Source organism: Crinia signifera, chromosome 12, assembly GCF_055691185.1.
Source record: "Crinia signifera chromosome 12, ASM5569118v1, whole genome shotgun sequence".
NCBI classification, from domain to species: Eukaryota; Metazoa; Chordata; class Amphibia; order Anura; family Myobatrachidae; genus Crinia; species Crinia signifera.
The window spans coordinates 16,121,180-16,148,044 of NC_139228.1; the positions used below are offsets into that span (position 1 = coordinate 16,121,180).

The 26,865-nt window shown below is 46.4% G+C and overlaps 1 protein-coding gene and 1 long non-coding RNA gene across 5 annotated transcripts in view; one reads left to right on the forward strand and one right to left on the reverse strand.

Moving 5' to 3' along the window:
• Window positions 1-1,446: 1,446 nt before the first annotated feature.
• On the reverse strand, window positions 1,447-25,739 carry HORMAD1 (HORMA domain containing 1). Of its 4 annotated transcripts, none has more exons than XM_083166803.1 (15): window positions 25,575-25,739; window positions 24,107-24,160; window positions 22,050-22,194; window positions 20,633-20,696; window positions 19,499-19,535; window positions 18,367-18,387; window positions 16,723-16,749; window positions 14,907-14,974; window positions 13,151-13,296; window positions 11,758-11,996; window positions 7,089-7,155; window positions 5,561-5,628; window positions 3,713-3,793; window positions 2,482-2,556; window positions 1,447-1,694 (listed from the first exon to the last, which is right to left on the reverse strand). In XM_083166803.1, exons 2-15 carry the CDS (start codon window positions 24,137-24,139, stop codon window positions 1,608-1,610), a joined length of 1,158 nt encoding a protein of 385 aa, XP_083022929.1. In that variant the 5' UTR covers window positions 24,140-24,160; window positions 25,575-25,739; the 3' UTR covers window positions 1,447-1,607. The 4 variants fall into 4 exon arrangements, with proteins under 4 accessions (XP_083022929.1, XP_083022928.1, XP_083022930.1 ...); XM_083166802.1 differs by having other exon boundaries at window positions 25,586-25,738; XM_083166804.1 differs by lacking the exon at window positions 25,575-25,739 and adding an exon at window positions 25,432-25,499.
• Window positions 25,674-26,865, forward strand: part of LOC146050031 (uncharacterized) — a 74,830-nt gene continuing 73,638 nt past the window's right edge. The window contains exon 1 of the long non-coding RNA XR_014466254.1: window positions 25,674-25,981. This is a non-coding gene — a long non-coding RNA (uncharacterized LOC146050031). The remainder of the gene's footprint in view (window positions 25,982-26,865) is intronic.

A 26,865-nucleotide genomic window follows, 5' to 3' on the forward strand; every position in this document is an offset into this window, starting at 1 on the left:
AGATGATTAGAAGCGAACAGGAAAAAGCATTCGATGGTGAGAAACCCCCGAATGATTTTTCCTATGTGCGGGCGCATGCGAGTGTAAGCGTACACATCTGCTTGCAGTGTAGTGAGGGGATTTGGATGCCGGGGTGGGCGTGTGTTCACCGGTGCAGCGTTGACCTGCTTGCAAGGTTCCGAATATATGCAGCCTAGCAAACAGGTGTGAATCAGGCCCAAATCAATAAAACATTTATGAAAGCTGTAATATTATATTCCATAGCAAACTCAGCTGGCGCGTGCTTGTGACGTTCCCCATTGTATAACTGTTCATGACACCGACCCGATGAAATGATAGTTATTTTGCAGACCCTGTGATTCCCCAAACCATGGAGAAATGCTATTTGCTGGTCCTGCCTAGATCTGCTAATATACCTTGCCTTACCCTTCTATGCTCTGAGGTTGCGGTGATATATCTGACTTTATACTTGACGCTCCTGCAGACAGCTTTGAGATCCTGGACAATACTATGTGAGTGCCTCGGTCTTGCCCCGGTAGGTACGTGGGTGCTTGAACTCCTTCTATATGCTACATATAGATCCTTTCTTGGACTGAAGAACTGGCCCGATTAGACTCACACAGTGCATGGAGGCCTAAGATGTTTGTTTGTCTTTTGTGTTTTTCTCATTTCTCTCGGCCCTGACTAAATTCTTATTGTTCACCACCATGCTTTTTCTGATATACATTGCTGTATCCTTGTGAATACATTTGCCGATGCTTGTTTAATGTATGACATATTTACAAATGCCACATATGCTATACGTCTGTAATTGCTGAGGGAGGGCTGGGTCATGTTCCGCCTGGCTTAGGGTCATTAGTTTATTGTCCCCCTGCTAATGGGTTGGGGGGCGGGATGGGGGGGTTAATCAGGTAAGATAGCTTAGGATACAGAATAGGTAACAGGGTAGGGGTTAGTTAGTTAAGGGCTCCAGGTATACCTAAGTTGGGGGTAGGTCATACAGGGTGGGGGGTTTTGAGGTAGGGTTGTTTTGGGACTTATGGTACTATTTTTATTTTGGTTGGTTGAGCATAATTCTTTTGCTATTATAGATCAATATGATCATTGCAGGATATAATAAATGATCCCCGCTAAACAAGAAGATACAGGCCACATCGGTTTACAACTACTATGTCAATATACATTCTACAAAGCTTTTGGTTGCTCGTGCCCGAATGGCGCCTTCGGTGCATGTACTAATACGCTGGTCCTCTGGAAATAATATGCACACATATGCTAAGTAAACCTTGCTCCTATGCATACGATTGTATATGTACATGCTGTATTTTCTCCTGATTATCTTGCAATTCTACCTTGGTGCTCTAACCGCCCACCTATTTGTATGGGGTGTTATTGTTTATGTTTATGCAAAAACTTCAATTAAAATTATTGAATTTAAAAAAGAAATGATAGTTATTTAGTTTATTGGGACAAGAAAAGCATTGAATGCAACATGAATACAAGCTGTAATTAAGGCTGCGGAAAGGCAATGTAACGGATATGGGGCGATGACAAAGAGCCAATGGAGAAACTTTGATAACAACTGATGTTAGTTAGTAACAGGCTGCTTATAATGGGTCTTTGGGCTCACTCATCTTCTGTCTCTTTACCACTGAGGGCTCATCCTGACTACCAGAGAGATCCAAAGGCTGGCTCTGTGAAATGAAGGTGCACAATGTTACACATGGAAGACTCACGTTCCAATTTGAATGTATTAACAGTGGTGGAAAAAGGTCTGGGAGCGGACAGGGTGTTTCATTGTGGGTTAGAAGGGTGTGAACAGGGGCTCAGTGAGTATCCTGATGGCAGGAAGTAAGCTAGGCAGGGATGGCCAAGGCATGAGGTGGGGGGGGGGGAGCGGCCTCGGTACTATTTTATGTGGAAGGGTAACACTGCGATGAACAGGTGGGTTTCACTTCCCCTCTTCCTCTCCACCTTTCATCTTCTGTCATTATCCTCCACATTCTCCCCCCATTGTCTCTGTTTTCCCCACCCCAAAACCTACCAGAAGTTAGGATCCTTTCTGCAGAATAAACACGCACTCCAGATTCAAGTAGTGTGTAGTATATTAGGCCGACACAAAAAGGTCGATATGCACAATGTGAAAAAAGGTTGACACAGACAAAACATTGACATGTACTTTTTTGTTGTGAATGTCAACACCTGGGAACATGGACCCCCAGTTAGTGTACCGCATTCCCTCTTCGGGACACTTTACCGTTCCCAATCGTAGTCTGCGTGTTTGATAAAGTATTAAAAAGTTTAAAAATCCCCCAAAACGCATGTCGACCTTTTAATTTGTTGACCATAGCCATGTCTAAATGTTGCTTGTGTCGACTTTTTGACCATGTTGACGATATGATGCGGCATCCGGATCCCAATCAACTACACACTTGCTTCTATCTGTGATTTGTTGAAGTGTTTAATACCTTTATGAATTACCTGTGTGCCAGGCTGTTGTCTCTTCGGTCTCTTGGATGCCCTGGGCTGAGGTTTGCCAGTGTCTGGTGAAGGTTTCTAATTGTAGATAATATTGATTAAAAAAAATCTAGATTATGTAGATTTCAGATTAGAATATTTATCAATTTATTTAAACCATCTGCATATTATTTAAAAAAAATAAATAAATAAAAAAAAAACAGTTGAGGGACATATTTGAAATGTGATCGGCCAAAAATATTCAAGCAGACTGTAAACTAAAATAAATAAAATAACAACCGCTTAGTACACAGACCAGTTTCAAATTAAGGAATAATAAACGAGATAAAACAGACATTTAGAGGTAAATTTACTAAGCTCCCGTGTATCGGCCGACATGCATAATCTTGTGGTCGGCCTAGTGACCAGGTAAATTCCCCACGACCAATCGTCCGCCCCCCCTCCCCCTACGCCGCCCGAATCCCGTCTCTAGCACGTAGTGGGTGTACACACCCACTGGTGGGCTTGCAATATATCTGCTGATTTGCTTCAACGGCCAACATATGGCCTAGTGTGTGCCCAGGTCCTAATCTTTCCAAGCATTTGGCTTCATTTTTTATTACAGCTCAAAGGTCAAGCGAAAGGAGTGATATTACATAACCAGCATTTATCATGTGTGAGAGAAGATTATTATTTCACCTGGCTGTGGTTACCTTGTTATGAAAAGGAGGAAGTGAATGAAAATACTTGCTACATATAACCTACAGTAACCTAGAACAAAAATAAGTTCAAGTATAGCATTAACTCAGCGGTTCCCAAATTGGGCGCTGTAGCATAAGCACCGGCAGGGGTGTCACAGGTTGGTGGTCTGGGATCAAATCACATTATCTATGATCAGTAAAGGTCACATAGACAAGGGAGTGTGTGTATGTATGAGAACACATCCCCTCGCATGAAGCCGAAGGGGAGAGAAATCATTGGATGGTGAGTGAATATTTTTGCAGGCCTTTTGCAGCCGTGCACAGGACAGGACCTCACTCTGGCTGGGTGGCAGCTATCTGACTGCAGAGCTCTGCAAATTAGCAGGGAAGCTATCCGGTCTGAATAACCCCCAATGTGTATGCAGCTTCGCAGGATCTGTGACTGCCATGGTGCACACCTGTAATTAATCTTATATAATTCATACACTTCAAGTAAAATGAAAACAGCTTAATAATCTCCACATGGACTAGAATAAATGAATGTCTTCACTAACTATGGCTGAAACGACCCGTCCACTCCTGGTTTTGCGTCCACTAGAAGATTTGTTTGCGTTTGCCTGCAGTGTCTCATTAGTCTAAAACAACACAATAGGTTAGGTTAGAAAAAGAAAAAGAAGTGAGATGTGTTTGTTCTTGCTGCTGCTATTTGTTGTATGCAGTTGTGATTATACTGTATGCTAATAAGGGCAGAAGTGAGCACAGAGACAGTCACTGCTGTCTGACAGAGTACAACTACTGATACATTGTCCCCGCGCAGGCTGAGCCGCTCTCTAGGGACGCAGAGAGTTCTCTAGTAACAAGTGAGATCGCAACTGCAAATTTATGCACACCCAAATAAGATGGGCAAACACTCCCCGTTATCACCCTCACATGCTGCACCTGTCACTCACTTTGCAACTATACATTTTTAAGCTTTTACTACATTGGTCTATTGCAAGTGCATCTCAAAACACCCTCTTTGGGGTAAATTTACTAAGATGGGAGTTTTATTTAAGATAGGATGTTGCCCATCAGATTTTACTTCTTATTTATTTAGCACCTTTTAGAGCAGGGGTGGCCAAACCTGTTCTCAAGATCTACCGGGAAACCTGTGGATCTATAGTAGGAATGAATGCAGCATGTTTGACAATGTGACAGTTATACCCCTTTTACACCAAAAACCCGGATCCGACCCGATATTTGGAACACGGTTCCTAGCCAGGTTGGATCCGGGATTTGCACCGTTTACACTGTGATGCCGACCCGCAGTGTAAACAGGGGCAGCGCTTGGAGATGATATAAACTCCAACTGCTGATCGCTGTGCCAGGGCCCCGGACCTCCACGCTGGGGGCAAACCCAGCACCAAGGTAAGCTGCTGGGCTGTCCGGGTGTGGTACAGGTGTCCGACAGCCAGTATCCCGAAAGTCATTAGCCCGACATCGGGATCCCGACTGGCCGGACCCAGACAGCATGGTGAGCACAACTAAGCCCCTTGCAGGCTCGCTGCGCTCACCACGCTCCGGGCACGGTGGCAAGCTACGCGAGCCACCTATTCTATTCTCCCTCTATGGGGGTCGTGGACCCCCACGAGGGAAAATAGCCGACGGCCGTTGGGAACCCGGCTACCGGTGTTTTGACAGTCGGGATCCCAATGTCGGGTGAATGCCTGTTGGGCTCCCGACTGTCGGGGCCCCGTTCGGCACCCGGGCTGTCCCCAGCATCCATGCCCCCCCAGCCCCTGTCCGCGAGGTGAATGGATGCCGCACACAGGAATCCATTCACCTCCTCCCTGCCTCCACTATTGTCTGCACAGTACAGCAGCGAAGTCTGTGGACCGGAGGTTGGGCATCCGGAATACCCTTTTGCACTGCCCACTACCCAGGTCCTGTCCGTGTTCCACCCTGGTCAGGACCTGAGTAGAAGTCCAGTGTAAATCGACATGGGTAGACCCCTTTTAAAAGGGGTATAAGTAATGACTACAGCTGTGGTGATTTGGAAAACATAGACCGTTAGTAGATCTCGAGGACCACCCCTGTTCTAGAAGATAACAGATAGAATCGGTTGCTATGGGCAACATCCCAACTTTAATAGAACTCCCATCTTAGTGAATTTACACCTCCCTGTTTCACATACATAAGCAAGATCCAATGTCTGGACGCCATCAATGTTTGCACTGCCCTGTAACTCTGTGTGTATCTGTAAACATAGAAAGGGCTCATTACATCTGAAAAAGTACTGTGCTGCGGTTCTACCCTCTTACAGCTGCGGTTCTACCCTCTTACAGCTGCGGTTCTGCTCTCTTACAGCTCCTACGGCAGTTATGAATCAGGCCCTATGAGGGAAGTCACTGCTGCATACATACCTGCGACTGCTGTTTACCGCCGTGATCCGATTCCATGCTCTCATTCTCCTGACAAGTCAGACTGAGTTCTGAAAGTGATATCGGCATGAGAAGGTCAGGGGGACACCTCAGCCAGGAAAATAAATATGTAACATTTGTCATTGTTACCAACATTATAATGATCAATCTGGTTACAAGTTCCCAGCTGATCAGAGAAGATGGGACTGACAATAGAAAGTGGGTTACAAATGTGCAGGATCAGGAAACCTCCGACGTGATTATACGTATTTGCCTAAAATAAACTGTGCCACAAACATATATTTACCTTGAGTCTTATTGGAGATAAAGCGTTATATAAATACAATTATTATTATATTACATAGATGCAAACATTTCTTTATTTTACACTAATGGGGATGGACGGTAATCGCATTGCAGCTGTGTACTTGGACGCAGCACTGGATTACCATCCTGACCATTGGTTGCAGCATCAGCCATCAGGATATTCAGAATGGCTGCCTCATATCCACTGCTGAAGCCAGTTTTCATGACTGCAGCCTACCACCGCCTCCGAACTACCACAGCATGTCACTCATGCCGCAGCCTACCACCGCCTCCGAACTACCACAGCATGTCACTCATGCCGCAGCCTACCACCGCCTCCGAACTACCGCAGCATGTCACTCATGCCGCAGCCTACCACCGCCTCCGAACTACCACAGCATGTCACTCATGCCGCAGCCTACCACCGCCTCCGAACTACCACAGCATGTCACTCATGCCGCAGCCTACCACCACCTCCGAACTACCACAGCATGTCACTCATGCCGCAGCCTACCACCACCTCCGAACTACCACAGCATGTCACTCATGCCTCAGCCTGCCACCGCCTCTGAACTACCGCAGCATGTCACTCATGCCGCAGCCTACCACCGCCTCCGAACTACCGCAGAATGTCACTCATGCCGCAGCCTACCACCACCTCCGAACTACCACAGCATGTCACTCATGCCGCAGCCTACCACCGCCTCCGAACTACCGCAGAATGTCACTCATGCCGTGGCCTACCACCACCTCCGAACTACCACAGCATGTCACTCAAGCCGCAGCCTACCACCGCCTCCGAACTACCACAGCATGTCACTCATGCCGCAGCCTACCACCGCCTCCGAACTACCGCAGAATGTCACTCATGCCGTGGCCTACCACCACCTCCGAACTACCACAGCATGTCACTCAAGCCGCAGCCTACCACCGCCTCCGAACTACCACAGCATGTCACTCATGCCGCAGCCTACCACCGCCTCCGAACTACCACAGCATGTCACTCATGCCGCAGCCTACCCTGTATGCCGACATGAATGAAGAAGAACAGGTTAGTTAAAAAATAAATTGTAAAAAAAAAAAAAGAGGATTTTCATGTGACGATTATTATCACGTCGACATTTTGCTTGTGTCAATCTTTTTCATGTGTCGACCTATTGCATGACAAACAATTGACTGTGGACCTATCAACTGAATACCATTAACGAGCAACAGAAATTCTTACCATCAACTTTCAAAGAGCTGATGTCATTGTTCTCTACAGCACCGTTGTGATCAGACGGAGAACCAACCTATGAGGCACAAAGACAGCCAGTTATTCTCCCGACACAGATCTCATTCCTGCTGATTGATTATTTTTTTCTTTGTTTAGTAGAACAAAATGAGCTTTACAAATGTAATTTCTAAACAGCAACCATGGAGATAATACGTAGGCTTCAGTATTTAAATGGAAAAGAGTATGTGGTGCGCAAATCAACAGCGGCTGGCACAGGGCGGTCAAGCCCTAAAAAATACAATAGTAGGAATAAAAGAATAGTGCCTGCGCTGGCTGTACCAAATAATTGTATCAGACGTTTCTCAAAAAATTAAACAACAATTTATTAAAAAACACTCAAATGTAGATAAAAATCACACTAGGCATACAAATGACTAAACTCATAGTCCATATTGTGGGCTATATTAATCACTGGGATAGCGATTTGTGCATAGGTTAGCTGAGATATATAAGGTGCTGATAGGTTATATTAACATCCTGGTCGGTCTGGAAGGTGTTTGTTTTTCCAGATGTGGGATCACAGTCCTGGATGTGCCCTATTATAGGCAAGGGCTTGATCTCTCCCCTCAGTGAGTTGTGTCCTTTGGAAAACTGGGATTTTAGGGATCATGCAATTGCTGGAACTCCAGATCTTTCCATGGAGGACGTCTGTGGGTGGTAAACGGCTGTGTCCCTTTTTTTCCCAGCAAAGTTCAAAAGACCAGATTGTGGATGGGTCCCGTTTTAAGGGAAAAGCAGGGTCTCAGTCACCGGGTCTCAGCAGCACAATTGAGGTATATTTGGAAGGCTCAACGCGTTTCCCCGGATCTAACCTCCGGCTTCTTCAGGAACAAGTGACTATCCCAGTGATTAATATAGCCCACAATATGGACTATGAGTTTAGTCATTTGTATGCCTAGTGTGATTTTTATCTACATTTGAGTGTTTTTTAATAAATTGTTGTTTAATTTTTTGAGAAACGTCTGATACAATTATTTGGTACAGGCACTATTCTTTTATTCCTACTTCAGTATTTAAATCACTGCAATGCCGCGTTCAATAAATGCGCGTCTCAACTAAAATACAATTGCTAAATGTAATCCACTGTAAAACAATAGGATTCTGGGAAATGTCTCAATAAATGAAAGTAAAAAAAGGCAGAACACAAAACACTGTAGCGGTGTACTTTGTTACACTGTGATATCGGCCACTGTGCAGGAGAGTGGCTGATTTGTGTAGTGGATTGTTAGGCAGTATGACTTCTTATTACCGTCTACAGCGCATGCTTACCACTGAGTGGGATCACTACGGCGCATATTTACCATGTTTACCACTGAGTGGGATCACTAAGGCGCATGCTTACCACTGAGTGGGATCACTACGGCGCATGCTTACCACTGAGTGGGATCACTACGGCGCATATTCACCATGTTTACCACTGAGTGGGATCACTAAGGCGCATGCTTACCACTGAGTGGGATCACTACGGCGCATGCTTACCACTGAGTGGGATCACTACGGCGCATGCTTACCACTGAGTGGGATCACTACGGCGCATGCTTACCACTGAGTGGGATCACTACGGCGCATGCTTACCACTGAGTGGGATCACTACGGCGCATGCTTACCACTGAATGGGATCAATACGGTGCATGCTTACCACTGAGTGTGCCCACTACGGCGCATGCTTACCACTGAGTGTGTCCACTATGGCGCATGCTTACCACTGAGTGTGCCCACTACGGTGCATGCTTACCACTGAGTGTGCCCACTACGGTGCATGCTTACCACTGAGTGGGATCACTACGGCGCATGTTTACCACTGAGTGGGATCACTACGGCGCATGCTTACCACTGAGTGGGATCACTACGGCGCATGTTTACTACTGAGTGGGATTACTACGGCGCATGCTTACCACTGAGTGGGATCACTACGGCGCATGCTTACCACTTAGTGTGACCCCTACAGCACATGCTTATCACTGTATAGTCAAAGACTGCTGTTGCATATAGGGTCACTTACAGAAGCAGACAACCATGGACACCTGTACCGGGCCCCAACTTTGTAAGGGGCCCCAAGGTTCTGAGGGGCTCAGTGGCTGTATAAATGGCTACGGCATTGCAGTACCTAGCAATGGATTATAACTGTACCGGCTGTCCACCCTCCTAGGTTCCTGCAAAGGAACTTACTCAGATTCCCATCCGGTTACCATTCTGGGCTCGGGCACCTGTATGGCTACCGGTACTACTGTTTAGTGGCATCACCCACCAAACCACCTGCCCTCCCCTGTTCTGTGCCTGCAGTGCAACGGTTTATCCACCTTGGTGTACTATCCACTGCAGTAGAAAAACATGCATCATAGGCTGAAGCCTGGATAGTGGCACCAACGGTAACAGGAAGGTGTATTGGTAAAAGTTACAGTGTGGAGTGCTCTCAGTCAGTCTCATATATGAACAGGCAGTTATTAATTATAAAAATCCACAGATAATTAAATAATCACTATGCAATGTAAATGCACTGTAATATCAAATTGCAGATCGATTATGGTCCACAGGGTTCATTGTTTTAACAAAATTATAACTGAAATCAAAATTAGCTGATTATATTAATGCTTTATAATAGTTTTAATTAGGGAAATTCGTTTATATTTCCTATAAAGAGTTTATGGCACTGATATTGGCAGCGGCGCAGCGGGTCATGTCAACCTTTTATTAATAAATGTTCACTTTACATATGGCTGCCCCATTGGGTGCAGCCTCTTATGTTTTATATTGCACACATTAATGTTATTTTGATCACTGTGTTTGTATTATTGTATTGCACATTTGCTCTAATGATGTACACATCCTGCAGGTCCCCTCCCCCCGTTGCTAGGGCTCAGCGCGTCATTGCCGCCGGAATTTAACTCTCTCTATATATGTTACATCTGCCCCACCTACAGTGCACATGGTTTTGCCCATTTTCCAAACAAATGTGGGTACTTGTGTACTAGCACGGCGCCCACGATATTAGGTCGCACAACATATAATTGCGGGCTCGCGGGCTCGCTGCGCTTGCCACGCTTCAGGTTGGCGTTGATAGGGGGTTGCCGTTGGGGGTGCTTTTGACATAGTAAGCACCCAACACGTTTAATTAACTTATAGGGGCCACTTTTACCATGGGAAAACCCTTTAGGGTGCTTATACAATTTTGAATCGCATACCATTGTATATGCGATAGAATGGCATACAATGCCATACAATTCAATGGTATACAATTTTAAACTGTATAACATCGGCTGCCATCGCGCAACATCGCATCGCATACCATCGCATGCCTTATGGTCTGCGATGCGATGGGCGCCGTGCTAGTACACAAGTACCCAAATGTGTACTGAGCTCAAATCTGAATAAGGTCCTCTGTCCAGTGTGATCTGGAAGGCACCGGAACCAGTGACTCCTTGGGGAGAGTCGAGTCACCTTGCTCTTGATGGTGGAATAGCTGCCCAAGTGATAGGCCGGGGGTGTTTTATCATAGGGACCATTGGAGCCTCTCAAGAGTCTGCTATGCTGAGAGTGCCTGTACGCTACTGCCTGTAATACCGACTGCATGGATTTAACCTGCTATGCTGAGAGTGCCTGTACGCTACTGCCTGTAATACCGACTGCATGGATTTAGCCTGCTGTGCTGTGACTTGCTGTACAAATATTTATACACAATTTACTCAATTTAATATTTTACTATTAATATATAATATTTAATTTCTCAGTGAGTAACTTTTGGACTAGGTGTGCTGTGAAAAAATCCCTGCCACTATAGGGTGCCATGACTGAAAAAAGCCTTAAAACATGGGGGCTAATTCCGGTTGTTGGGAAACTGCGCAAACGTAGGACCAATTCTGCGAATGTGCGCCTATTCGGCTCCTTGTGTTTTGCCTAGCTGTGGACATAGGGGGTTATTCAGACCTGACTACACGTCTGCGAATTAGCAGGCCGGGCAATAATCAAACAACTGTGCATGCTTATGGCCCATACTACGCATGCACATGGCCATCCTGCGATAAAAGTCTGCTGATTTTTTGGTACTTATGTAATATCTGGGCTCCCGTTTTTCTTATGAGACCGCGTCCCCTCACCACGCTTCGGGCACGGTGGCTCGCTGCGCTCGCCACACTATATAAAATCAACTCCATGCGTAGTTGGATAGTAGGGGTATGAAAAAATGGGGTGCATTTAACATGGGAGCCCAGATAATACATAAGTACCGATTTTTTTTACTCTGGACGTTTGCAAGGTGATTGCCAGAACGACAGCGTATAAGGGGTTGTAACCTTCTATTTTCTGGAAAAATGCAGGCGCACCTGGGAGTTTTCAGGGAAGTCATGTGACGTCAGCTCCAGCCCCAAACAGCCAAGTAAGTCCTGGGCTACATGCAGACTGCGAATGGATTTGTAGCTAATAGCAGGCCTGCACATTGATTGGCTGGCTTGCACTGGGCGGGATTTCACTCTGGCTGGGCAGCGATTACCTGATTGCAGAGCTCTGCAAATTAGCACCCTCATCGATCAGGCCTGAATAACCCCCATCATGCATTTGCCTGAATGTTTTTACTTGAATTCAGGAAGTTTCTGCATTTATCTCTACCTAAATCTGCACTTACAGGACACCCCGGCAGCTGGTCCTCTTCCATGGTCAGGGACACCGCTTGTGTGGTACCTTTCTTCAGTAACTTCTTTTCCATGTTCTCCATTCGGTCTTTCTCTGTGGTAACCCGTACTTTCAACACATGGAAGGGTGTAGTTACCTCCCCCACATTCAGATTCATGGGGTCCCCCTCAAACATCATGCTGTCACAAGAGCCTTCTTTGAAGCCGGGAGGCTGGTAGTCCTTTGGGGTAACTGCAACATACAGGGTTTGAGAACATTCAGACTGTACATATTCCGCATATCTGCAGCATGGTGACTAAATGAAAGCACACTCATTTGGTGTACCTGTCCTGTGTATATCTATCAGTCATGCACCGGCTGTTTAACAAATGTGACATCGGTCTTGCCAAAAACGTTATACACTGTATGTAATTAGGTCTATTCCAAAATAGCTTTTCTAGACAGAAACATGCTGCTTCTAACTTCCCTCTTATCAGGAATATCCTACAGTATATCTATATATATTTCAAAGTCTCCTCCCCGAGGTGAAGTACTGCCACTGACCACTAAAGGCCAATTGACGCACCAGATGACTCCTTTGTGTCCTAAAAGATGTCATAATTGAAAGTGAAAGCATGCGTATAAGGCACTAAGGGCCCGATTCAGGTTAATCCCAGGTTTACCTACCCTCCCGGTTTGGCCGCGAATGTCTCGGAAATCCGTTCCCCCTCCCGGCCCCCAGGAAAGGTGAGCAAACCCCCTTTTTACCCTGCACCCACTCACCCATTGTCCTGTTGTTTAAATTGCGCAACATGGTGTTTAAATACCGCAATTCACTTTCCGGGTGGGGCTAAAATTACATCATTTTAGCTCCGCCCCCTTATTGGAGACCTGCAAATCCCAGTAAATACCTCCCTTACCGGAAAGGTGGGCAAACCTCCTGTTCACCCGCGCCCACCCGCTCATGCTCGTCCTGTTGTTTAAATACCGCAACGTGGTGTTTAAATACCGCAATTCACAGCTTTTCGGGAGGGGTGGGGCTAAAATGGCAACATTTTAGCTCTGCCCCCTCATAGGAGACCTGCGAATCCCATTTTTTGCCAGACGGGGGGAGAGGCTTCAGGACGCTGATATAAAAAGTTTGAAAACCACTGCACTAAGGTGCTGTTGTATTTGGGCCAGACGGTATCAGAAATGCTTGCTTGTCACAAAGCTCACATTCTAAAGACAAAAGAATACAAAGGAGTGCATGAGACTCAGAGAGGAGATTCTGACAGTTGCGAGAGTACGTTATTGCCACTGTTACTTGTTGATGCGTGGTATATTCTGTTAAGCAGATGGACTTTCAGGAGAGAGCCCGATTGGGTGTGGGATTTTTGTATTTTATTAGGATTGCAAGCATGTACCTTCATCATAATAAAACAGCTTCATGGTTAAACAGACGTCATTTGGAAGGGGCCCCAGATTTTGCATCAGAACGTACAACTTGCGGATAAGCAATATGCTGGCTTTCTTCACATCCGAGCAGGAGGTGACAGAGTGGCCTTTATTGCTGCAAATAGAAAGTATTTTAAATCACAATCAAGAACAAGTACACACTGATTACTGTCATTGTATTGTAGGCTCCCAGACACACCCAACTCAATGCCAGTGGGAAATCTCTTCTTGTAAACAATGGGCTTCTTTTACATTGTATAGGGTACATTTAAACTAATGGATCCAGGGGGATCTACTACAAGTTGGCCAAGGAGTGATGTCAAGGGTGGCGGCCACACCCTGTACAGGCAAAAAACCTACCAGGGCAGGTTTGTTCTGCCCCAGCAATACTCACCACTCAAGGGCAGCAGCTAGTCCCGACTCCCCCCTCCTGTCGCTTCCCCTTCTGTTCTTGACCTCTGCCCTCCTGCGATCTTATGCCGGAGCTCCCCGCTGTCATTCACACTGCAGCAGTGAACAGGTGGCAGGTCACGCTTGGGCAAGTTCTAGGCGCCCCGAACCTCCAAAAGTGGGGCCTGCCACTTGGTCACTGATGCAGAAGTCAGGGGTAGAGCGACAGGAGGGGGGACCAATGGGAGGGTGCCGCTAGAGGTGGTGCGCCAGAGGTGCACTGCTGGAGGCACCACTGGTGCATACCTACCTACTTGTGGTATGCCTGGAAATTTTCCAGGACAGCCTGCGGTGGCAGCGCATTTGAGCCCGGAAAATTTTCGTGAATAACACCGAAGTGGTTAATAATGATATTGATGCACAGGGACGTACATCGCTATGGACCCTGCAAAGGGAGCGATGTATGGGCAATTTCTAAGTGATCTAGTCAAATTAAGTCAGATCGCTTAGAAAATGCCCATAAATCACCCCATTCAATATTCAGGACATCTCACAGATGTGCTCAGCCATGTGATCAACAGTTCAGAAATAGACCCCCCCCCCCCCGAACTGGAAGTTTGATCTGCCCAATATTCCATCACTTCCAAGATGAGGCAGCAAAATGCCTCAGAGCAGCATCAGCGGCATATAAAAAGCATAGACTCATTGTTATTATTCCATCCATAATATACTTTCATTCTGCGGCACTTGTTGTCAGGGTAGTAGTGGTGCAATAGGAGCATCCCCTTTAGATTAATTTACCCATTTAGTTGCACCTCCTTTGGCAGGGTACAAAGGATTTGTAATCTGCATGAGTTCCATTCAAGCTTATTCCACGCCTTAACCACAAAAACTGTTTCTGCCTCTATAAGAGAACATTGGGCCTCATTCAGATATGGACGGAATATCTATCACTACGGATAACATGTAATCAGCAGCAATAGTACTGATATGTTAATGCACAGTAGATGTCACATCTCACTGTATTACTGATACAGGCTACATTCGGATCATCTCCAACACAATTGGGCGGCATAGGGTCGAGCAAGCCGGCCACCGCATCTGCTACAAAGAGGCCAGGACATCTCGAAATCTCTCCATTTTGAGGAACAGAGGCCATTGCCGCCACTGATGCAATCCTGCGTCCACCATTGAACATCGGTACTTTGCGTCACGTGCCATAGATTCTATGGGATCTGAATGAGACCAACTGTCCGAGTCTCAGCTGATTCCTAATTGTACAGGATTTGCTGCATTGCCCACACCATACAATGATAAGGGAGAAGTCCTACTCACCAACTGAAATCCATTATGGGTCCACTGGGGGAATACTTAAATTTAAACTGATAGTATTCCGTAACAGTCTGGAACAATAGAAATATATATACATATATATATGGTGATTAAAACTAACATGAAATCCAAATGATGACTGATATGGTATGCACGGATACATAATCACATTAACATAGTAACTGGCAATTGTTCCTGATCTCCTAAAGAGGCCTATTCCTCACATTAATTATCAGAGGAAAAACGGCCCCCAGGTAATTAACATACTAACTCGCTGTGAGTGACAGCTGATCGGAATATCAGCTGTCTCCACAAATCTCTTCACTGCTACTTTCAGGGGGTTATTCTGGTTGATTCGCTCGCATGCGAATTTGCATCATTGCTTATCAACCAGATGCCGTCTTGAGCACGGTGCTCCGCCATTCACAATGCGCGTACGTTTCCACGGTTTTACATAAACATCCATTCACAGCCTGTGGGGTAATACCCAGATCATTTGATGGTCGCCGACCATCGAATGATGTGGAACGGGCACGCAGAGGTAAGGTTGCTCAGAGCAACATTATATATGCGTGCACATTCTGAGGGAAGTGGGCGGGCATCCGGTGATGTCATCTGGCCGCCCCCGCGTCATCAGTCCATTAGCATGAGAATGGGGAGTGCCCATGAAACGCTGGGCGTTCCTATATGCAGTTTGGCTGCACGCACCCAGGGCAAACAACAAACACTGGCCCTGTGCGAATGAATGCGACCCTGCGAATGGCCCTGCATACGGTCCTCATAGTAGGATAGTTAGCACCGCCGAGTCCGACCTGGTAGTGCTATTGTGCCTGCATGTACTAGGAGCTGGACAGAGGGGAAGGGATCCAGAAGGATCCCACTCCACAACTAGCACTGCTTCCCCATAGGTAAGCAGCGGGAGCAAATGCCATCTGAAGATGACATTAAGCTATAAAATATTGTATTTTTGGAACTGATGAATTAGGTCTCCATAATAGTGTATGGCCGCTGTGTAAGATTGGGAGAGAAAGATAACTGTGATATCTACTGTGTTACCTTCATGACCAAACTAAGGCCCCAAAACTTAGGGCCCGATTCGGAGCTGCTTGCTAGGCTGCGTATATTCTCTGCCTAGTGAGCAGGTAAATGCTGCCCCGCCGAATGCACACCCTCCCCACCACCCGAATCCCCGCTCTGCACTGCCAGTGGATTGTGTTACTCACCATCAAATTATTTTTCCTCTGTTCGTTGTGATAAGTAGCCCAGGACTTACTGCTCAGATGAAGGCTTTCCGAGTATTTGGGGGCGGGCGCTGACGTCATGTGACAACATCCGCCCACCCCGAGCAGGCAGGGACATGCCTGCGTTTGCTGGGGTCCGCCCAACTTTTCTATGGTCCACGCCCGCCGTTTTTCTGGGCACACCGATGAAATGCGAGGGCGGACCCCAGCGTAAGCCCCCAAACTTGTCACGCAGGCAGTCAGCTCCCCGGTGAATGAATAAGTTGCGGAAGGGGCTCGTTGCGATGGTTTGCACATACGCATTATCGCTCATACACAGACCCTCCACCATCGGGGACGGGGACAAATTCGGAAAGTGTTGATGATTATGCCGCAAATAAAAAGAGTTAAATGAAAAGAGGATTCTGTCTATTATTATCTCTCTTCTGTATCCTAGAAAATGATGAACAGAACCTGATAGGTTGCTATGGGCAACATCACCTCTTTTTATTTTTAGGCGCTTTAGTGACATTCCCCAGAGTGTACACTAGAGGGCAGTACAGTATTATGTTACATGTATGGATACTATGGATACTAACCTGTGGATCGTCAATATTCATATATATCTACAATGACAATTTAAGAGAATATTAATTTTGTTTCAAATAGTGTCACAAAAACAGAAAATACATACAGACAATAACAATGTCTTAAGGCCCCATACACTAGCTATGGACAAGTCTGACCAGTTTGCCCTTGAGTTCCCCGAGAGGCTCGCTCACGATTTGATGTGCCCTTTTTACATGTGATAAATCTCATGCCATTTATTGCATGTAAAAAACTCCCGGGGAGCTGGCAGCGGCAGGGGGCGGGCAGTGGGGTCTGAGCAGCGGCCGGGAGAACGTAGCGGCATTTGCTAAAAAGCATCTGCAATATGCCAGTGCATTTGCAGCAGGTTCAATCTGTAGGGTCCGACCAGATGTGCACGAGACTGTGCATTGGGTCGGAGGGGATGTAGAACACATCTGATTTGGGAAAATTTCTCGGCCAGATCCGTTGGGATCGGCTGAAATCGGATAAGTGCATGGAAATCTTTACACAAAGTTTATTTGGAAACAGCAAGTAATCCGATAACCAGAAATCATATAAAAACATTTAGCCTATATTGAATATAGCGTCTGAGGGGGTTATTCCAACCTGATCACTGCTCTGCAAAACATCAGAGCCCTGCAAACAGATAGCCACCGCCGCATGTGCATCTTATGATAATCATCCACCTTGCAAAATCTCAAGGCTGCGATCAGGTCTGAATAATCCCCTGATTCAGGGTTGAACACAGAAGTGGCACGCATATATCAGTATGCTAATACAGATGCAGCATGGTGTTGCCTAGTTTCCTGCTTTATTGGTTTACTTACAAACATCAATGTACCTAAAAGAAAGCATAGTTGTGTATAGAACAGTGTGCATATTTCACAGTTACGTCAAACTTCCAATGTCATAGTCACCAGGCACTGGCTGCATCCCAACTCTAACAGCACCACAGCACAAGGCCTGAACTTCTCTATCCTGTCGGGATGCAGTCACCTTGGTAACAATCACATTGTTGATGGTCATAATGTGGAGACCACTATGTCGGCAGTTATAATGTTGATGTTACTGAAATGTTGATATGAATCATTTGAAGAAGATGTTCAAAATGTCAACATTAGGGTTAGGCTGCTAGAGGGGAGATTCTGAGAAGGTGGTAGCCCCTTGTAGCCTATACGCTACACACCGCACTGCCGCCGAGGCAGTGCGGTCGGTGTGGGGGTCATTACTAACCACGCAGGCACAGACACACACCCCCACAGCACCCAACTCAGAGCATCGCAGGGGCAAGCTCCTTTCTGGATGATTCCGCCAGATCTCTGCATCATCAGGACACAAGACACTGCTGCAGCTGCCGGAGAAACAGAGTGAACCCGCTGCATCACTGGGACTTTCTAATCATGTCGACAATTCAAATGTGATGATATGAATAGTGCCAACATGGTCAATGTTGACATCCTAGGCGTGTCTACAAGCTGCATGATGATACTACAGCCATATCGGCATAACTAACCCATCATGCCATCTAGGCGACAGGTCCTTCAATAAACTTCAACAAACCGGTAACATTTTTTTTCTACAATAAAAATAAAAACCTATGCTGGTAAACTGAAGATGTGCAGGAAAATCTGTAGGACAATGAATGGACTTACTGCTAGCACCACCATTCTGAGCTGTAAAAGACACAACAAGAAGGTTGGGTTACTATGTTACTGGCACCAAAAATATGTTGTATTTACTAGAGTCAGACAGAAGCATGTTGCAAATATTTATTGAGCATGTTACAGCCGGTGACTGGGTCTTTGTATGCAAGCAGCAGGTGTCTCTGTACAAATGAAAGCAGGAGCGGCAATTGGCATCGAAGTACTATTGAATACAAATATGGGATCGGTATCTACTGTACCTATGAACCAGGCCTTATTTATAAGCAAGGACTAAATACAATGTTTTAAATACATTTGTCCTGTCTTTCAATGCAGCGTCTAAACTAGGGGGGGGGGGGGGGGGGGTGTGCGACATGTGCCACCACAAGTCAAGAGGGGGGGGGGGGGGGTGCTGTTTTTCATCCATCTCACTTGCAACTTCCTGTAATCCTAGGGATCACCTGGTCATGCCCCCATCTCCCCCTCATGTCCCTAACACACCCTTCAGAATGCTTTCATACTTACCAAAATAATATTTCCCATACAGGAGCAAATAGCTCCATGTACTAACCCAGGTCATCTGACCTGGGACCCGTTTACAGGTCATACCTCCTAACTGCAGTGTCCTGTGGTCATTGTCTCCCCTGCTGTCTGCCCTGCTACGCAGACAGCAATGGTGCCAGGAATCCATTTACAGCACAGACGGAGGCTAGGGAGGCTGGGCTTTCTCCCAGTGTCACATAGGTGCCGCGTGGGTCCCGATTGTCGGATTTTCCGGCACTTGGAGATGATGTCATCGCCAAGCGCCAGTCTTCATGATGCTGTGAAAGGTGCTAACCCAGGAACATCCCTGGTGGGAACTGCAGTGTAAATGGGGTGAATCCAGAGTCTGGCATGGATTGGAACCATGTTCCAAATGCCGGGTCTGACCTGGGATTTTGGTGTAAAAGCAGTATCAGCAGCACCATTTAGGTGTATTTGTCCTAAAGCATAGCAGCCAATAAGGCATCTGTTTATGTGCAAACTTGCAATGGGTAGATAAAAGCTAATTGCAGAGTTCTGTGCAAATAGTGAACAGTAATGCAATGTTGGTAAGCGAGCGCTTATTTATTTCCGTGAAAGCACACATTGAGATACTTACATATTTTTTCTGTAATGCATCGTAACATCCTAACATCCTGCAAGGGAAATGTGATTTATTATTAGGTAATATCTAATGTACATGATCAACTTATACTGCTTTCACACTAAAAACCAAGCCCAGTCAGGGTCACTGCCCATGGGTTTTTACTATGTCACAGTAGAAAACTGCCTACACCACAGGCTGGGGTTATTGCTAGGCTTCCCTCTGCCGGCACTTAGTGATGACATCATCTCCACGTACCGGCTCTCCATAGGGTCACCCGTTCACACTGTTCTGTTACCTGGGTTCATCTCTGGTCTAACCCTGCCCACTAATTAGGATGAACTCCAGGGCCACTGGACCCAGTTTATTTTTCGGGGACCCTTCCACAAAAGACAGCAAGGGTTTATATTCAACTGTCAATGTCAGATACTTTGCTCTGTGATGTGCTCCAACCTTTTCACACTTACACCAAACTCACAGACATGTTTGCTAAATAATACAGATGAGTCCACCGTTATCTTTGCAGCAGTCACGCCAAACAGCCCCTCTTGGCACGCCAGGTCGTGTGAGAATCTACTACTGTCCGGGACTCTCACAAGCATACGGGCCCCAGAGCAGCCTAAGGCAGGGCAAATCAAATATAAAATGTTGCTTTAGGGCAATCCCGTTAGCGTTGACCAGATTTGGATGGCATCCCTCCTCCCCTAGTGATCACACTGAATGTCTGGCGTGACATCATCACTCCTGATGAGCGAGGAGCGCCGAGAGAGGTGAGGTTGCCCCACTACACTGCTTTGCCCTGGAGCCCATAGTGCTGTTAAAATTGCCCTGGGACCCATGTGTTATTGCAGCAAAACAGATCTCCTAGAGCTGGTTATTGGGGATAATGCTTCATGTACACGACGCACACAAACCATAATGCCATAAAAAGTGCCGGCTTTGGGGCTAAATGCATAGCACCTGGGGGATCCGATGGCTGTGGTTTATTAAATATCCCCCTTAGAAACACAAACGTTTATAACAGCAACAGTGATAACAGAGTATCCATGGACCATGTTAATCTATTGGAGCAAGTGCTACCCATTCCCTGAATGACTGGTAAATGTCGATGTGGCGCAGCAACAGATGCCATCGATAGACAACTCTTACCATTTCACCATCTGGGTGGAGCCAGGGCAGCTTTTATCTTCCCGGAGTATTTTCACACATATGTCTAGTAACACAAGCAAGAAAAGATCAATGTTCAATGGGCAAAATATAGGTGTGACAGAATACCATTATTTTAGTAAAAACACAAGTTTCTTTTCAATTAACAATTATACCTAAGACAGTTGCTTCTGTGGAACAGGAGACCTAAGCAGAAATCTTTCGACTATGTCCCTGTGTTTGAACATTTGCAGCGGGTATTTAGGTTTGGAAAACTACCATTTATGTTGAATAGGTAATTATTCCAAGATGTGGCAATATTTATCAATGAAACTTACAAAGTTAAGTTTAGTTAATATTGACAATCAATTGTTGTTTAGCTGGAAGGCTGGATGCTTAGCTGACCAAGAGGCTTATTTATTATTTCATATTTGTGGCTAATTCCATGATTAAACGCAAATATTAGGTAGCTCCAAAATGTATGGCAGGGGGAACGCAGAAGAAATCTTCAGACCCCCTAGCACCCTCGACAGCAGATCACAGGGACGGGCTCTTTTCGAAGCCCCTGTCCCTGTATCTGCTTCTTACTGCATACCACCGATAGGAATGCATATTACAATGCAATCCTGGGTGGTAAGATCCCGCTCAGGTCACACTGAATATGCAATCCTTAATTAATGGGCCCTCAAGCCTATTTTGCACTTTGTTGCCCTACACGCAGAGCGGAGGATCGTCTCCCAGAGCAGAGACACCAGATTGGGGTTATTCTGGTTCACTCGGAAAGGCACAATCACTCTCTAATGGACAAAACCATATGCACTGCAGGTGGGGCTGATGTAACATGTGCAGAGAGAGTTAGATCTGTTGTTTTATTGCTTCTGTGCAGGGTAAATAGTGTCTGCTTTATTTTTACACCGTAATATAGATATCCGTTTGAAGTACACTCCCCACCAGTGCCAGTGCAAGCCCTTTCACCACCCCAGACAAAATGGGGGGGGGGGGGGGGATTGCGGGCGCAGCTCACCTGGGGGGGGGAGGCGACCTGCCACCCAACTGCTCCAGCGTCCGGCTGCTCAATAACTCCATAGGAGGGGCAGGGGGGCGCGGCAGACCCGCCGCTCACCTGCTCCAGTGAGGGGGGGAGGGTTTGGTGCGGGCAGACGCGCTGCTCCAGCGAGGGGGGGAGCGGGCATTCGCCCGGCAGCTCAATTGCTCCACGGGGGTGCGGCAGACCCACTGTGCGCTTGGTTCATGGGGGGGGGGGTCATGACCTCACTTCATACCGCCCTCTAGTGGCCAGCACCCTAGGAAATTGCCTAAAGCTGCCTAGTGGTTGCTCCCTACTGTAAGTTGTGTACTTACAGTAGGGAGCAATGCAGCTTAAAATAATGAATATTGTTAAAAAATAGTAAGAAGTTACCTTCCAGATATCTTGTACCATACGCATATTCAGGAAACAAGCCCCTCAGGTAAGTGATGCAGGACACAGAGATGGCAAAGAGCCTCTTCACAAGAACCAGGGACTGCTGTTCTGTAGCTATGGTGTTTGGTAGCATCACTGTGCTCTTAAATATAAGAGAAAAATAATAGTATTGCTATGCTATGTGCAAGGACGTACAAATGTTTTAGAACACCCCCTTTTTATTTAAATGTAACCAATTCAGGTGCATAACCGGAACTGGTACACAGGTAAGTGGTGAACTGTTGGGGGCTTATACAAAAGCCTTTTCCAGCCTGAACAACTTACAGCTGTTCTGCAGCAATGAAAAAGAGCATTGTCTGGGGCTGCTGAAGCTTGGAAGATGGTCTTATGGAACGATAAATAATAATTTGATAGCTCTGATTCATCACGCAGGGCTTCTGTTTGGCATCAAGTAGGTGAAAGGATGCTTCCTCTGTGTGTGGGTATTATTTATTGAGCAGTGGCTTGTAAAATCCTCCATTCTCCAACATGTTTTATTCCAAATAAAAGGGCATTGATTTTAAAAGCAAAACACTCCATGCTTTGCTATTTACCCTTTGAGCACAAAGGTTGCTGTGAGAGATCCTCAAATATCCACTGAAAATGCCAGCGCCACTCACAGCGACTTGTTTTAGTATTAATAAATACAGTTACAGCCAAGTCAATTCATTGAAGTTTAGTTAAATATTGCACCCAAAAAAAGAACTGTCACTGTGATTCATACTTGCCTACTTTCATCTTCACCTCTCCGGGAGAAGCCCGGAGAGGCAACACATCAGGGGGGGCGGGAGCAAGGCTGACATCACTTGGCCCCGCCCCCATGATGGAAACCTCTGTGATTCGCAGGCCGTGGAGAGGGGGCGGGGCTTAAATGCTGCGATTGCGTCATTTAAGCCCTGCCCCCTCCCCCGCGGACCCGCAATTTCATGTAATTTTAACCAGCGAGCAAGGGACGAGCGGGGCAAATCCCAGAATGCGGGAGACTTGCCCACCTTCTCGGGGGGCCGGGAGAAGGACCCGATTTCCGGGAGGCTCCCGGCCATTCCGGGAGGGTAGGCAAGCCTGCTGTGATTGTGATCACAGCAGGCTCTTGTGCCTCTATGCACAAGCTACACTACTCTACACCCTTCCACGCACACACTACACTTACCTTCTCTGTCTGGTACTGGTCCAGTGGTCACATGATGCAGCAGCTGGGCATTGATGACAGCAGAGTGTCTGGATTAGGCGGCTAATCCGGGCAGATTCACGAAAATGGCAAACTGCGATTTTTGTTAATCTGCACTTGCGTACGAGTGCGCAAGCACTTAATCTAAGTGTGATGGGAGTGGCGACTGGGTGCGGTGATGGAATGTTGTGGGGGCGGCGATTCAGCATTGTGTTCGGGACAATGCAGACATGTCTGGACCATTTGGGGGGTGGGGGGGTGTGCGGTGGCTGCATGATGGCACGCAGCCGCTATGACCTGAAAAATGGCCGGCCTGTACCTGCTTCTCAGCCAGGGGTCAGCCGGTAGTGTGGGAGCACGTCACTGTGTAGCAAAGTGGGAATGTACCCACAAGATTGTGGGTGCATTGCGGGGAGAGACCCAGCAAGCAAGGTGGCCTGCTGCCAGGAGTTGCAGTTTTGGGGAGCTTCACAAAACAGAAACTCATAAGGAAGTAGGTCCTAGGGTAGTTTCTCGTAAAAGGCAACTCTGCACGCAATTTTTGTATTAAATACCTCGGGTACAGGGAGTCATTTTTTACATGGAAAACCTTGCAGCAAATTGAATGTGCCCCTATGCCTGTACCATGTTTTAAGTACAAAATATAACAGGAAATTTGAGATTTTGACCAGGAAATATGGAATCTGGAAGTGGATAAATTGTACATACAGTAACTGCTGGTAACAATGTAAAAGTTAATGAAAGAAAATCGATATTAGTGTACAACATAGAACAGTGTGTATCCAAGTGTTCTACAATCAGAAAATTAACAATATCATCATCTACATAGGTGTTGATAGCAGCATACCGTGACACTTCGGTGCATCTGTGCTGTGGCCATTCTGTATCGGTTTTCTCAAAGCTGAAATGAAAAAAGGAATAATACTAACGTAATTATCTATGAATGAAGAGATCCACACAAAATATTTACATTTTCCCTTTGAACACCTTCAAATACTCACCGTTAAAAGGTAAAAAATTGGCAGAGATTTGCAATGAATAAAAATTAAAACACATTCAGTGTAGGGATGGCCATCGATGATTTGAAATCGTCGATGTAGAATAGTTTTGCCATTGATGGGGGAGAACCAACTGGTTTCCCTCCATCGATGTCAAGCATAAACAAATAGTTTATTTTTCTTTTTTCCACAAGGGGACAGGACACGGAGCAAAGCTCCGCTCCCAACACCCATGAAGCCCCACCCCTATGTTTTCATTGGCCCACAGGCCAATCAGTCAAAGAAAATAGATGACCATCGATAGGTAAAAACATTGATGGTAATCCATTGCATAGTACTCCACTATCGATATTCAGATGCACTATTGCCATCGATGGCAATGACAACGATGGCCATCCCTAATTCAGTGTGCATCCAGTATATCATTACCGATGTGCGCTCTGATAATATCGTTAGGGTTACCACCAGCCGCCCAGAACTACTCCGGACAATCTGGTAATTAAAACTGGAGGGGTGGCATTCACTGCCTATTCCTGGACACTGTAGTCCGGGAATGCCTCCCCTCCGGACTCTGGTCTTATTAACCCGACTGTCCGGGCAGTGCCGTCTTTCCCATTGGGCTTAAGGGGCAGTTGCCCAGGGGCCCAATGATTCTAGGGGCCCACCCAATGGGGAAAATGGCACTGCTGCTGTGGCGAGTAGTGGCGGCTGGAAGCTTGTAGCAGTGTTATTTGCTGGGCGGCGGGGCGAGAAGTTGATTTTGAAAAGACTAGCCGGACGCTAATTGGCTGAATTCTCTCAGCCAATCAGCGTCCGGATAGTCTTTCAAAATCAGCAGCGCTTCCCACCAGGCAAATAGCGCAGCACTACAAGCTCCCAGTCGCGCGCTGCCCGGACCCCGCTGCACATAGGTATGTGGGTGTGTATGTGTGTGTGGGGGGGGGGAGTATGTGGGTGGCCGCGCTAATGTTTTGCCCAGGGGCCCCCGCCAATATTAAGATGGCCCTGTGTCGGGGCGAAAAGGAACATCCCGCAGGTTAAACAATGACCTCTAGATGTTTTGTTTAACCCGCGGGTCTTTTCTTTTCGCCCCACCAGATTCTGTATATCATTTCTCTGTTGCATCCTCGCAAACGATAGACAAAATCGGATTGGTTGCTATGGGCAATGTCACCTCTTTCAATTTTGGGAGCTTTAGTGAAAATTCACCCCTTCATTATATAAAATCCTGATCAGGGGATGTGTAATTAATGAGCCAGACAGGTGTGCACACCCTAGGAGCGTTGCTGTATTGCAATGTACCACAGCCCTCATCACCTCATACGCACTGAGGACAACCAATAAGATGAGCAATACAGCTGATTCTAGCGACTGACAGACTCCGGAGTCCCCTCAGAAAGTGCCAGCGCCTGCCGATCTCCTACGTGATTGGCTCCAACGTGGTACCACGTGATCTACGCGCAGGGCGGGAAAGCCGCCGGGGGCTCCTGGGACGCTGCGCGCTCGGCGCTCGCTTATAACCACGTGAGCGGCGCAGCCAATCAGCCCTCTCCGCCTCCGCTGAGTCCGCTCCAGTCTAGTAGTGTGCCGCAAGCCTGATCCACCTCAGCGTCATGGCCAGGCTTCTGTGTGTGTACTGTGTAGCAGTAGTGGTACTGCTGATGCTGTTGCTTCTTCTACAACTGAGGAATGGTTTGTGTGGGCCAATAAATCACGTCCTCCAGGTAGCTATAGCCTCCTGTGGCTGTTCATGTGACACTACATGTACCAGCAAGTCTCGGCAGAGCCCAATGCAGCCATCAGCCATCTTAGACATAGTTACCTACCCTCCTGCATTCTGCAGGAGACTCCCTGAAATAGCAGCAATCTCCCTCTCTCCCTCGTTAGTGTACCAATCTCGCTCATTTCTCCTAGCCCACATTATGTAGCTGTTACATTTTGGGGGAAAAAGGAAAAAGAGATATATACATTTACATTGAATCAGTGCCATTTCCCAGCACTTTACCAAGTATAGTATCTCTTACTAACTGCTTTGGGGCTCATCTACATTTGTATATGTAATTTTAAAAGGTTCCTCTCATATATAGCAGTGCACACCCACGTTTCTAGGTGCCGTGTTCACAATCTCTTTTCACATTCTCACCATATATGGAACTAGACACGCCCTTTGGGTGGAGCATGACACGCCTCCTCAATGGGGCGCTGTGCAAAATTCTGTCACCAATATAATCTCCCTGAAACTAGTTTTCAAAAGTAGGCAAGTATGTTCTTAGATAAGAAATTATTGTTCAGCAGGATCAGCCCAAGTGTCTTTTTCATTATATTTTATATTTGTATATGTGGTTAAGGTGGTTATGGATCAAATATGCCCTTAAATTATGTATAGACTGCTGTTTTCATGTGTTTTAAGGCAGGGCTCGACAAATTTATTTAAAATCCAGGAGCCAAAATGAAAATTTAGGAGCCAGATAAACTAATAAGAGGGACAGTGAGCGGCGAAGGTGCACACACAATTTGCACGTGCAATAATGCCATTACACATTCTACCAATTACTGGACTGCCAATTACATATAATACCACACGCAGTCATGGTTGGTTATTACATAT